At 36.7% G+C, this 13,555-nt stretch overlaps 1 protein-coding gene across 2 annotated transcripts in view; it reads right to left on the minus strand.

The window, feature by feature from the left end:
- Positions 1 to 4,031: 4,031 nt before the first annotated feature.
- Positions 4,032 to 13,555, minus strand: part of PGR (progesterone receptor) — a 35,294-nt gene continuing 25,770 nt past the window's right edge. Inside the window, exons 6-8 of one of the 2 annotated variants that reach the window (XM_061374609.1) lie at positions 12,033 to 12,163; positions 7,263 to 7,420; positions 4,032 to 4,894 (exon numbers count right to left, since the gene is read on the minus strand). In XM_061374609.1, the coding sequence (XP_061230593.1) occupies positions 4,739 to 4,894; positions 7,263 to 7,420; positions 12,033 to 12,163 (445 nt within the window). In that variant the 3' untranslated portion in view covers positions 4,032 to 4,738. The remainder of the gene's footprint in view (positions 4,895 to 7,262; positions 7,421 to 12,032; positions 12,164 to 13,555) is intronic. The other variant, XM_061374610.1, reaches the window with a different exon arrangement.

The following is a 13,555-nucleotide window of genomic DNA, read 5'->3' on the forward strand; positions in this document are numbered from 1 at the left end:
CAGGGAAAAAATGCCTAAATGTGAGTGAAGAAATACATCAAGAGAGCAGCGCTGCTCAGGTACTTGAAGTTATGCAACTGCTGCACTAGTCTCAACAGCACTGAAGGCTTATTTTCTGAGGATTGTTTTCCCTTCAAGGTAAACAGCCAGCTAAATTTTAACTTGGTTATAGTTATCCACGCAGTCACCTCTTACTGCATGTTTCTCTCTGAGCTTGAGAAGCTACAGTACCATTCTGCATGCAAATAACATCAATCTAATTAATTAATAGCATTCATTGGAAAAAAATCTCATGAATTTTAGAACAAAAAACACCTAAAATAATTTTTTTTTCCCTTTTCAACTTCCAACAGAGAAAAGAGAACTAAATTAAAACCAAACCCTCTACTCAAGTCAGGTCACCATGACACAAAGCAGTACAACCCAATAAATCCAGCAACGCTGACAGTCCAGCCTGGCAGGATGTACACAGCCTCTTGAGCCATGGAAAGCTGGGAGGGCTTTGGATGTTAGCTCTGTGGCTGCAAGCTGGCTTAGAGGAAGGAAAGAAAGGTCAGCGTGCCACAAACGGCATGTAAGGCAAGACGCACGTACGTGGAGTTGCACTGCTGCATGGCTGGTATACAGCTCCCTCCTGCTTTGGCGATAAACTAACCTCAAGCTTGTGTAGGCAGGAGAGTGTAAGATATCAGTGTTCATGCTACTGGTATGTCACCGACAACATTTGGGTTTAAGTAGAAATGCAGGAAAGCAGCTGACTTTCCCAATAAGAGAAGTGTTACTGTACTTCAAAAGAAAAACCAACCAACCAAAAAGCTCCTAAGCTACTAATGAAGCATTGACTGGTCAGAAAATGCAAACCGAACTCTCAGCTTCTCTACTGTAGATATTACCCAAGAAAACCTAACTGCAGTGCAAGCTGGTGTTCAAAACTACCTAAGCTCCAGTTTATTATGCACACATACAACCAGACCATTCTGAAGTGCAGTGAGATCGGTTTAATTTCTCAGGGTACATGAACGAGGTGCTAAGGAAGCCACATTCCCCTTTCCCTGAAGGCTGGTCAGTACTGCTGATCCAGCTGAGCTCTTTGCAAACATGAGCCAAGCATTTGACCTTTTGTGTTTCTTTTGAGCGCAGGAGGTACAGCTGTGAACAACTTGTGAACGAGTAGAACAGCTCTCTGGGGCTGGAGGCCTCCTCTTCTCTGCCCTGCATTGTCACAGCTCTCCAAACACAGCTGGGCTGCCACTGCCAGGCACTTCAAATTCCGCAAGTCTTCAGAAACTATAAATGCAATGACTCGACAAAGCTGAGTAACGACAGCAGAGCTCAAAGGAAACTGTTCACTTCATGGGCTGGTTTGTTTGCTTCACTGAAGTGATAGCAGAAGGCAGTGCTGAAAACTTTGGGTCAAAAATACCTAAACCGCACAGAACAGGAAAGGCTTGGCCTCGGGTGTGGGACTGCATTACTTAGTGTAAGATAAACTTGTAGTGATAGCTCAGACAAAAAGTTATGTCTGCAATCTGAAGAAGATAGAAAGCTTTCTAATTAGTACAACAGGTCTCTTACCTTTCAGATGTCGTCAGGCACATCATAAATGTGAGAAAACAAAAAAGTACATCTACCAAAACCTCTGGATTCCTAGTGTGCAAAATGCAACATCAAGAAGGTCCAGAACTGTTATGCCTTGGTCAGTATATTGAGAAGCACTACAAGATGTTTTATATGGATCTATTTGTAAAGCTCAGGACAAAAAACACCTTACTCTTCAAACAAATATTAATGCAGAGAAATACAAGCAACTGCAAAGCCTCATACTCTCTGACAGAAAAAACCTAGTTTGCTGATGGCTCTTTGGACATTGCTGCAGTGATAAAAAGGCACAGTACCTGCAAAGAGCGAAGGAGGGAAGCAATCTTGAGTTTCAATCAGTGTTCATGGTGTCCGTGTAATCCAGAGCAAATGATGATGAAGAGACTAAAGGCAATTTTATAAACTGGGCTTAAAGCTGGAAGTTCTCAAATTAAAACAGTGGGATTTTTTTAATTTCATACTGCAGCCACATTTAGCCAAATGCGTTCTAACTTATGTAGTGCATTTATCATGACCATAAGGTTCTGGGAATTTTTACTGTTAGAGAACTTTAAGAAATACAAATAAAAAAATGTTTTTAACCTTTGTTATCTATTCCCCAAAGGCGTCTTTTCTTCCTTTTTGATTATGCCTTTGAGACAAATACAGAGCACTTCAAACTAATCTGCTGTATTTACGGGACATGGTGACATGGCAGCCACTTGGAACAAATTTCAGGGATTGAATAAAAGGCAGATGGAGGCTGGTCCAGGGCAAACACGCTGCCTACTCTGTTTTGTAATTTCACAGTTAGGGTGTTGAAGAATAATATTTAGTGTGGGAAGTTTCTGTTACCAGCTGTTAAACAGTGACACAGTTTATTCAATAGTAAATTATGTGGCAATGCTTAAATTCACTAAGAATGCAAGAAAATATTGTTGCTACACAAAAGTGGAATAGTTGAAATGGACACTAAGCTCCACAATTACTGAATCTAAATACAGAGAAAAATAAAGAAAACAAAACTTCAAGATGTGGAAATAAAGATTTTTGTGTTATTTATTAAAACAATTGTTTTAAGGATCACAGTTAGAAGTCAGATTTTACTGAATATGAAATAAATTGTTTGTCTTTGGGCAGTTAGCAATGATGAACCTAGTCACCTAACACAAAATTATGCTTATACCACTTTATCCAGGGCCACATCTTCACACCAACTCCAGTGGGTTTTGTACTATTATGTGGGAATCTCAGAAACATTTTTATCCCCAGTTGTAATGTAGCTTCTTCCTCATTGGCTTTAGGAAAGAACAAACATTAAGGATACCTTTAGATATACCTTTAGTTGTAACTTGTACACATTTTTTTTAAAGAACAGAACATAACTTTTATGGACAAGCAACATCACTCACGCTTTTAATGAGGAGCACCCTGATTTGATCTTATGTCCCATGGGACTTCGTTCAGGTGACAAGGATACTACTTCTATGAAGATGAACCTACACATCATCAACATTATGCTATCACACGATGGATGCATCCAACATGGAATGGAGAAGATCAAAACCGTATGGCCGGCAAATACTCAACTAAGACTTGCCATTTCACACATAAACTAAACCACAGGAAATTCTACCTGAACATGAGGAAGAAATTCTTCACTGTGAGGGTGACTGAGCAGTGGAATAGCCTGCCCAGAGAGGTTGTGTAGTCTCCTTCCTAAGAGATATTCCACACCTGTGTGGACACAATACTCAGCAATGTGCTGTAGGCAAACCTGCTTTAGCAGAGAGGTCAGACTAGATGACTCCCAGTGGTCCCTTCCAACCTCAACCCTTCTGTGATTCTGTGATTTCCTGAATTGTTGGAGAATTTGAGTATAATTTTTATTAACTAGTAAAATCTGTTGTATTTTAATAGATTCATAAATTCTTGTGCTTTATCTGTTTCTCTGGTTTTTGAATATATACACAATTTACTGTCTTAAATGCATGAGCTGCTTTATATCCACATCAAAGGAACAAACATTACCACATTTTTTCAGTCAAATATTATTTTCGTGGTAAAACATTACATTCTTAATATATAAAGCTAATATAGTCTAATTCCTCTTTTAGAGTTACCCCAATTATAGTGGCATGCCTTTAAAATATAAAATATGCAGCTCCACTAAATAGCACTCAAATGAGCCTGATGTGTATCAAAATGTCATCTTTTCAATTTCTTTTTTGCACTTAATCTCACTATAATTTGATGTTAATAGCTGTTTGAGTATTCATCATTGGAATTCAAAACATTAAGATTATTAAGAGTTGTAGTTAGTGAAAACATCTCTACTTAAAGCTTCTGAAATACAGAATTTTGAAGTTGATGAATTTAGGATTACAGCCAAGTGATTAAGCTTCAGTAAATGCTAAACTTTTAAGGAAAATAACACAAACCAAAGCTTACTTCTGTTGTAATATACACTGAAATTTTACTAAGCTTTCCTATTTTTGAAGGAGAGCAACACTGAACAGTGCAGCAAACAGCATACTGAACTCAGCATTTCAACGCAGTATGAGCACAGACAAGAATATGAATGTATACTTTGTGCCTAACACTAGTTACTCATGAGGGTGAGCAACATCTATGTAATCCCGGACAGCTGACTGAAAAGATATTTCTGTGAGGCAGATTAATTAATAACAAGTGAAATATCTGTGAGAAAATGTGGGCAATATTTATTTTAATTCCTCCAAAATCTTGTATTATACACATGCCCACGTGCAGCCATGCACACAGTGTGTTAAAGTAAAAACCTTACACCATGTCATATCATAAATTTGAGAGCATGTAGTATGTAACAAAAACGTTTAAGGTAACTGTTCTTAGAAATCTGACAACTCTATTCATTGACACTCTTATGCATATCTTAAAAGCAACTTAGCCAAGTTTACAAAACATTTCTTACGACTGTTGTGATTTTTGCAGTTAAGGAATCAGGAACGCACAATATGTACATCAAGCTTAAACGGCTTGTGTATGTTACAAGTATAAAGCAGTAGGCAGAGTAAGTATGACAAATACACTGAAGTCTTGACATTGCAAAATCTTGACCAAAATAAACAAAACAAAAAAATGACCCAGAAATCATCTCTATGATAAGAGAAAAGACATTTCACTTTTTGTGAAAGAGAAGAGGTTTCACCATCCCTGCCAGAATCTTGGGTAGCTGGGCAGCAATCACCTCTGACATCATCTCAGGGAATTCAACACTCAGTGCACGGGACTGGAGAAATGTGTTCAGACAGAAGAGATGGAGCTGTTTCACTAGCTGGATTTAACAAAATACAAACATGATAAATCAAGATAACAGTAATCAGTCATAAGCATGCTGCAAATCACCTATCCCATACATCCATTGGCTGACATCTTTATATACCTTCCTCTGTCATTCCCTGAATCAATAATGAGGTTGCTTGTCATTCCCCATTAAAATATCCTCCCATGGCAAAAATCATAAACTAAACATAGCCACATGTCACATAAAAACAGTGCCTTACTGATATTACACAGTATCATCCTCACTTATGACATGCACCATGAACAACGGCAATTACTAAGCCAATATTCAAACTTTCATTTTATTCTCACATCTTAATGCCTTGATCACTGTATGCTATCCAAACACTGCTCTGAGGGACAGCATTTACTGTTTGCCTGCAAGCTTTTCCATGGTTCTGATTATGATCATATCTGGGTACACCACAAACATTAAACACCATAGGCCCTCATCCCCTGAAAGCAACTATGACTGTTTTACCTCTTCTACCTTCTCTCGGAAGTTCCAGTCTTGCAGCAGTTTACACTGTGAAATACCATACTATTTCTCCTACCTTAGACTTTAACAACACAGTCTCTCCAATGTGATGATCTTGTGTCTCCCATCACTTTATCAGCCTAAAATAGGCATTTGAATGAAGGTACTTTATAGACCAAACATTACCCTCCCCATCACCTTGCTGGATATTTTGCAGCAAGCCTCACTCACAACCACTAAGACTATCTTACTTTAAGCATTTGAAATAAAGAGATTGACTCTACAGCCAAAGAGGAAATCTCAGAGTTTTCCTCTGGATGCTATGACTCTCAGATTGCAAGTTATTACTCCAGGTAAAGCAGGAAGCCCTTTCATGCTACGCAAGACTGATCCAAACTATTGCTTGAGCAGAGGGCTACTATGAGTAGTATTCTGGCCAGGACTTGTTATTGCCAGACTGTGTTTTCCTACATTGTTAGAGAATTTGAGTATCATTTTTAGTGACTGGCAAAATTTGTTATATTCATATAGATTCATAAATTCTTGTGCTTTATCTGTTTCACTGTTGTTTATATCAACATTATAAAGCTAATCCAGTGAAAGGTTTAGCTCTGACAGTCCCAGGTGACAACTGCAGTCTGACTACCAGTAAATACTTAAAGTTAAGCTCCATGTCCTGCCTTCAGAATTCTCTACCTTAACCTGAAAGGACGTTTTTTGTACTTGTCTCATTCTCCTTTTGCTGGTATCTGAGACAATGCAATAGCTAATAGTGAATGTGAGTTCTGTAGATAGCAAAGTCTTCTGGAGAGGTTTGTGCAGTGGACTAAAAGACTCCAGATCACCTGGTGAGCCACAAAATTATCAATATTGTTACCTCTCAACTCTGATAAACGGGATTCTCAAAGGATGTATTTTTTTCCCCCATCAGAAAGAGGAATTAGTTACAATTAAAGGTTTTTAGATGAATAAATGTGTTTATTCATGAACAATTAAAATAAAATGCAGATCTGCAGGTGAAGAACACGAACATGCAAAGACCCACCCTTCCCTGAACTTCCTGTGAGCATCTCGCCATCAACACCAAACTCAAAAGCATTCTTCCTAAACTATTTTAGTGCTACTTCTCCAGTGCTTGCTAAAAACATCAGCTATTGTCCTCTTTTTGCCTGCTTTCTGCCTCTCTTGCAGAGATAAAGAAGCCAATACAAAACAATATTCACATGAGCAGAAGTTATAAAAATATGTCATGCCTCAGTTTTAGTGGATGCTAAGCCAATAATATATATGATGAATTCTCAGAGGTATGGAAAGGATTCAGATGCATCTCTTAAGGTAGATTAATCTCTGGTATTACTACTAGAGATCTCAAAGATGACTCAGTTCCCAAATGCAGACAGAAACTGAAAAAATGGCATAGAATATATTCAGAAAAGTAGTTGAATTAAGGTTGCAAAACTTGATTGTCTTTCTCTAATTCTTAGTACCCTGACTTTGCAACTTGAATTGCCTTCTCTTTGCAGTAAATATTTTCATGAACAGGTATAAACACACACACATGCTGTCCCTTAAAACCTGAAACTATACTAGCTACATTACAGAAATAATGAAACAAAATGGTAGCATTCAGTACATATTTCTCAATCTTGTCATTTTTCTTAAATCATATTTCTTAAATCTTGTCTACCATATAATACATACACAATATATATCCATGACAAATATACAGCCATCTATACATGCAAATATACACACTAAATAAAAAAAGTACAGGTTTTCTTTTGTTGTTTAGAGATACTGACTAGCCACTTTCCATAAAATTCCATGTAAGAAATACTAGTTCCTCACATAAAAAGCAAACCACTTTAACAAGTAAACTTACATCATGCATGGAATCCATCAGTTTTGTAAGTTGATAGAAACGCTGCGAGTTGGCCACAACGCCTTTCTGGCGCAAACCAATTGCTTTCACCAGTTCTCTAATATAACTTGTTCTCATCTCATCAAATTGGCTTTGGCTTCTTAGACCTTCCAAAGGAACTAAAAAGAAAGTAACACTTCTGTTGCAATTTATTCTGAAGGCAATAGGAGAAATTTAAAGTACAGAACAATTTCTAGTATTTCAGACTGTGTAGTGCAATTCATTATTATACTTCAGGTCCTTCCTGTTGTTCAAAGGTTACTCCAGAAGCAGTGACAGAGTTAGTGTCCTGGGATATACCAGCAACAATCAGACAATTCTGCTAATTGTTCATGTCTAGAAATAGCCATAAGCTTCTGCAGACACCTGTCTGCTTGTCCTGGTTTTGACTGTGATAGAATTAATTCTCTTCCTAACAGGTAGCACAGGGGTTAAACCTGTACAGTGGATAAACCCCTAGTAGCTGGGGTTAAACCACAACACTGCTGAAGATGGCTCAAAGAACCACTCCCATACTTGAGTAATGCTGTTATGAACTGGCTTATGTTTACACTGATGAGGGTCCATGTCTCTTCATTGCAGATTTACATTAGAGAGATCTAGATGGAGCCGGGACTTCAAAATGGAGTCAAGAAATGAACTAACAACTATTAAGTAGTGTAGACAGTAAAGCATCCAGTGTTCAGGCCTTCTGTTTGGACCTCTTAATAGGATAGACTGCACTATTGGAGTGTTACATGTGAGAAACTTTTAAAAGAGATTAGCAAGGAGGAGTAAATGGAGTAACTCACTCTTCTTTTAAAGGTGAGCCATAAGGACCAAAATAATGATATGGAGAAAACATTGAGAAATAAACCTGTTAATGGCTGTGATAAGATTATATCTGACTGCTGACAGTATGTGCTGGTAGCATTGTAAGGAAACAGTGCAAACTAGTCTTTCCCTTCCTGGCATGGTGATGTGTAATACACAAGTCTTATAATTTATGTTGTCAGAGTCAGTTAAGAAATTTAAAACTTTAAGAAATTAAACTCTAAAAATTATTTCCATCTGGCAATCAAATGTAAATCCTTGCTTCACTCTACTAACCCTACATGGAATGTTCACTGTTTTGGAAGTATCCTTAAAAAGAAATGTAGAGATGCTTATTTTTCTCCATGGACTCCAAAAGAATGTCATGGGGACTAGCTCAGCTAAATAAATCATCTGATAGTTATCTAGGTATCTAGAACATTTCAAACTGGTATCAGACCATGACTAATATAGGGCCACAACAGACTTCAAAGGAAAAAAAATAAAAAACTTAAAAATTGGTCCATAACCAGATAGCAAATCCCGCACTGTGAGCAACACTGCTCTCCATTCAGGAATCACAGACCCTGTTCTGAAATCAGCTGCCTAAGTCATGTCTGGTTCCTCAGAAAAACATAAGGGGAAAAGAGACACTTCAGGCAAACATTAAAAGTCCATCACCCCAAGCCCAGAGAGAACTGTCAAGGCAGAAGTTCATGTCTCTGTTCTACCTGAGTTCAGAAGTCTCCTGTTTTGGAGGAGACTGCCCAAGAGAGGAACTGATCCCGCTCGTTTGCCAAGATTGTCTCTTGCTCGGTGTCTCCTCTGACAGCTGGGTGTCCGGGGGAACGAGAGAGACACACATACAGAAAATAGCAGGTTTACTTTAAAGGTAAGTGTCTAAGCATCAAACTGGGCTACGGAAGTCAGGGCCTGACTGCTAACTAAAACAAAAATAGAACATAGAAATTGTGACTGCTTCTACAGAAGGTACATTTATAACACTACACCTAAGAACAGTCCAGTTTTTAGGAATGCCATGTTAGGTTTTTTCCAGTGGCTGACGGAGATAAAATGCTGGATGAGGTGAGATTTTGGTTGGACTCAGTATGGCCTCTCAAGTCCAGATAGACAAAGGAGGTATCTGAAAGTGTGGCTGTCACATCTACATCACGGGTCTGAATGGAAGGCACAAGTTCTGTTTTGTAGAGAATACAATGTGCTGAGGAATAATACAGGCAGGAATACTCATGGTAGGGGAATGCTGAGTCATGGAAAAAGAATAGCTTGATTTTCAAAGCCAGGGTGGTTCAGGGTATGTCTTAACAGCACATTTACAGACATCTAGGAAACCTTTTTCGTATCAACTGACATTCTGATGGAATTTAGGGTTAGGTGGACGATATACTTGACTTTTATCTATAAACCAGCAATTTAGTCCTTCCATTTCCCTTGTGAATTGAGTTAAAAGATTTATTCCAGCAGTGAATAGCCCATTTCCCTAGAATTCTGCAAAAGCATGGTCACATTCTTGTCTAATCACAAGAAGTTCCACTGAGCTACTTATTTGAGTGAAGAATTACAATGTGTTACATGAACAAACGCAACTTAAGCACAGGTAGCTCAAATGTTCCTTCTCTCTGAACATATGTAAAGAATGCGGATGCTTTTATTCAGTAGCAAGAACACAGCCAAAATCTTATGCAACAAGATTTTGCAATTCCTCTAAATCAAAGTCAGGAAAGTGTTTGAGCTAGAACTGAACTTGCTATATGCTTATTTCTCTCTTCTTGGTATAGGTCTACTTTCTTAAATCAAGGCATTTCTGAACTATTCATAGTACTACTTCCCAATTGCACATGGCCTCTACAAAACAGAGCCCTGTTTAGAACATATGAGGCACTGCTACAACACAGCATGTTGCATATAGCAAACAAGGACCCGTAAAATGGGAACAACTGCACAACATAAAAATGTTGGTCCACTTTTGAAAAGACTAATTCTGCTTTCAAGACATCTTTAAAACTTGTCACAAATACAATACATAGAATACACCTAAGTCACAGCAAACTCAATGGAAAAACTTGTAAAATCAAAAATAACGTTAAAACGTAGGCTGGGGGGCATTCAGAATTAGAAATGTATTGAAACTGACATTCTGTTGTGTTTAATGCAAATTACTGCTTCTTCAAAATGACAGAAAAAGTAAAAAAGAGTTCATCTAAAGAATAAATCAAACAGAAGACAGAATGAGAAACTAAAAGTTCAGACTTGATTTACTGTTAGTATATGAAAGCTTGAAATGGCCATACTTTCACATTTGAAGAGGATTAAAATGAACACCATGACTGAAATAAAAGTAGTTTTAAAAAACACTTCAGAGCAACAATGAGATTATATGTTTTTTGAGAAGAGTTTTGTGGAATTATATTTATACAGTACCAAACGTCTACTAAATGTCTCAGCAACAACGGTTAGGTGTGTTCCTTTTCCCAAAGATCTGACAAACTGTTTTTTCCTACAAGACAATAAGTGCAGGAGAGAACAAAAAGCAAAGCTCATCAGCACAGGTAGAAATATTTTATTTTTTTTTCCTTTATAACTAATTTCTTGCATATATATAAACAAATCATCCTAAAAATGAATTTCTGAGTGCAACGCAATTAATAAAAAATGGTAGTTTGACAATACTGTTAAACTGATGTACACATATATGACAGGGATTGGACCATTGTAATGTTTCTTTAACTTGCTTTGAACCTTCTGGGACAGAAATGGGTGGCTAGAACATAACAAATGGATCTAAATTTCACTGGAGTTTAAAACTTCCCTCTAAGATTCAAATGATAGGCAAGGGAGTTCATTTGTGATGAAAATAAGATGAAAAACATTTAAACTAAGAATGCATTCAGAATTCAACAAAGCAACTGGATTTATAGCAGGGATGGATTTTTGTCCACATTATTTGTATCGCTTTAGCAGAGTATATGGTATTTTGCTGTTATTTTAGTATTTTTAATGTTCATGTGAGCTAAATTTAATCTTTACTGCTTATGCCCTGTTGAGACAAGTGTTGTTTTAGCATGCAGCCAAGGACAGCTTAAGGGGGAACAAATTTTACTTAGCAAGCATGCTATGCAGGATTTGCACAGCTCTCCTCTGACTCCATAGGTGTGTAGAGAACCAAACTTCAATGTTTTTCAAATTGTATTTCTCAGAGGTGCTTATTCTCATTTCTAGTAGCACCTGCACCGTTTTAAAACTTTCCATTTGGAGATTCATAATTTTTAACAATTACGGCCTCAGCAGATGTACACGTTAGTATTTTAGAGAAGGTTGGAAGATACCTTCATCAAATACCACATTCCCCATTTAAAGTGGAATGCAGCAGTATGCCGGATGCTTTAAAAAATGTGTATGATTGAAAGTTACCACGGCTTTTGTTCTGAAGAAACAAACCAAAGAAAAAAATTTCCATAGGTTTCTGTTTGTGCTAAGCTTAACCTATTTATAACTACAAGAGGTTGAATACATGTTAATATTGTTTGCCATGTCCATCTCCCTAATTCTTTTGAAAAAGTATGCTTTAAGTTCTTGGCCAAGATAAAGCCCTGAGTCCTGACAAATTATTAAGTATTTTTCAATGTATTTCTAATGCTTGTAAGGTTTTATTTTTTTTAATCTGTATAAAGTCATTTCAGCTGAAGAGCTTCCAGGCAAAAATTCTGCACTCTTGATTTGAAAATGAAAACCAAGAATGAATCACAAATTATTTGTTCCTTATAAACACTAGAAAAAATATTAGTGGGCCTTGGAATACCAACATTCCTCCTAAAGAAGTTTTAATTGGTTAAGCCAGACAGCTTAGCAATTGTCAAGTTAAACAACATGGTTTAATACTCTTCCTAGTGAAAAAAAAAAAGAAATCAAAGAACCTACTTGTGTTGAGAAGTAAGAGCGCTTTCATACACAGAAACTCTTCTTGGCTAACTTGAAGTCTGACAAATTCCTGTGGGAGTTGCCACATGGATAGGCACAGGGAATAGAACGATGATTCTTTCATCCTCTGTCTTACCCAGAAAAGGTAAAAAGAAATAAAAAAAACACCAAACAAAAAACCACAACATGAAAATAAGGAACAGCTCCAGTACTGCTTATCTGAAGAAAGTACCTTGTTAGCAGTTTAATTACCACATTACAAAAATTGAAGAGAAAGTTTATACACATGAATATTCTGACATTTTTGTACCTACAACCAACAGCTGGTTTTTAATTGTAATGAATGTGCTATTATTTTGAATGTTTAATTATTTGGATCTTACTGCTGCCCAGAAAAACAAAACAAAATAAAACCTTAGAGATTATGAAGGCTGAATGGTAACTACCAAAAAAGGGGGTTTATTAATTAAAACCACCCTAATGATTAATAATTTCTTTTAGACATTGATAGAGTTTCATATTCTCTGAAAAGATTTCAAAGCATGAAATCAAAGACAAACCTAAAAGTTTACAGAAAACTTCTTAGGTTTTGCAAAAATGTCTGCATCAAAATATTTTATTGCAAGTCTAACACTGTACTGCTAACAGCAATGATATTATTTTGTAATGACTTATGTCATTAAAGACACAGTTACAAATGTTACATGTAAATATATACCAAAGGCTTTTAGGTAAACTTAGACATTACTACAGCCTTATCTAAACTAAAAAGTGAACAGAATAAACTTCACAAGGAAATACATAAAATTGTTTATAGTTTTTTGCAGCACTTCAGTCTTACTTTTCAAGATGTTGGTATAGTGAGTATATTTTATTGCATGCATTTATTGGGAAGGCAGTTTTCGACTGAAATGACTGCCACAATTGCATTACAAAGTTTGTAATCTGAACTGAATTCATTGTACATTAACCAGAAGATCCAATAACTTGGGCTAATGTTACAAAGTCACATCTCAACCCAGATGAATTAGGTACGACAAGAAGATTAAATTTCCCCATCAACACCCTACAAGCTTATACAGCATTCCAGACTGACTGCATATAATACCTTCAACAATGAAAAGAGAAGATATTTTCCATAAATAAAAGGCTTTTTTCAATGCACTGAGGTATTTTTCTTGTTATTTGAAGTGTTACTGTTATCATAAAAGAAAATTATTTCAGTTTTGTTCAACATCTGATATCTTGTACAAGCCCTTAAATGGCTTTGACATAGAAATTTAACCTGTTAGATCTGAATGGACTGGTTATTTCTACATCTACTTTAAATCTCCCTTCCTATTCCTTTCTGGTAGTCTCTATTCCTAATTATTATCTATGAACAGTGATAGCAGTTTTCAGGTTATGTTTAAATGCTGTTCTTAGTCATGTTTTGAGACACTGCAAAGTGTAAGTAACAGCAAATCTTTCTAAGAGTTGAAAACCTTTGTCAAACTAACACTCCTGCCTTTCCTCTTCCAAAA

This window comes from Neopsephotus bourkii, unplaced genomic scaffold (assembly GCF_033783945.1).
Source record: "Neopsephotus bourkii isolate Nb327-2 ecotype Australia unplaced genomic scaffold, CSIRO-AGI_Nbou_v1 NB_1638, whole genome shotgun sequence".
NCBI lineage: Eukaryota > Metazoa > Chordata > Aves > Psittaciformes > Psittacidae > Neopsephotus > Neopsephotus bourkii.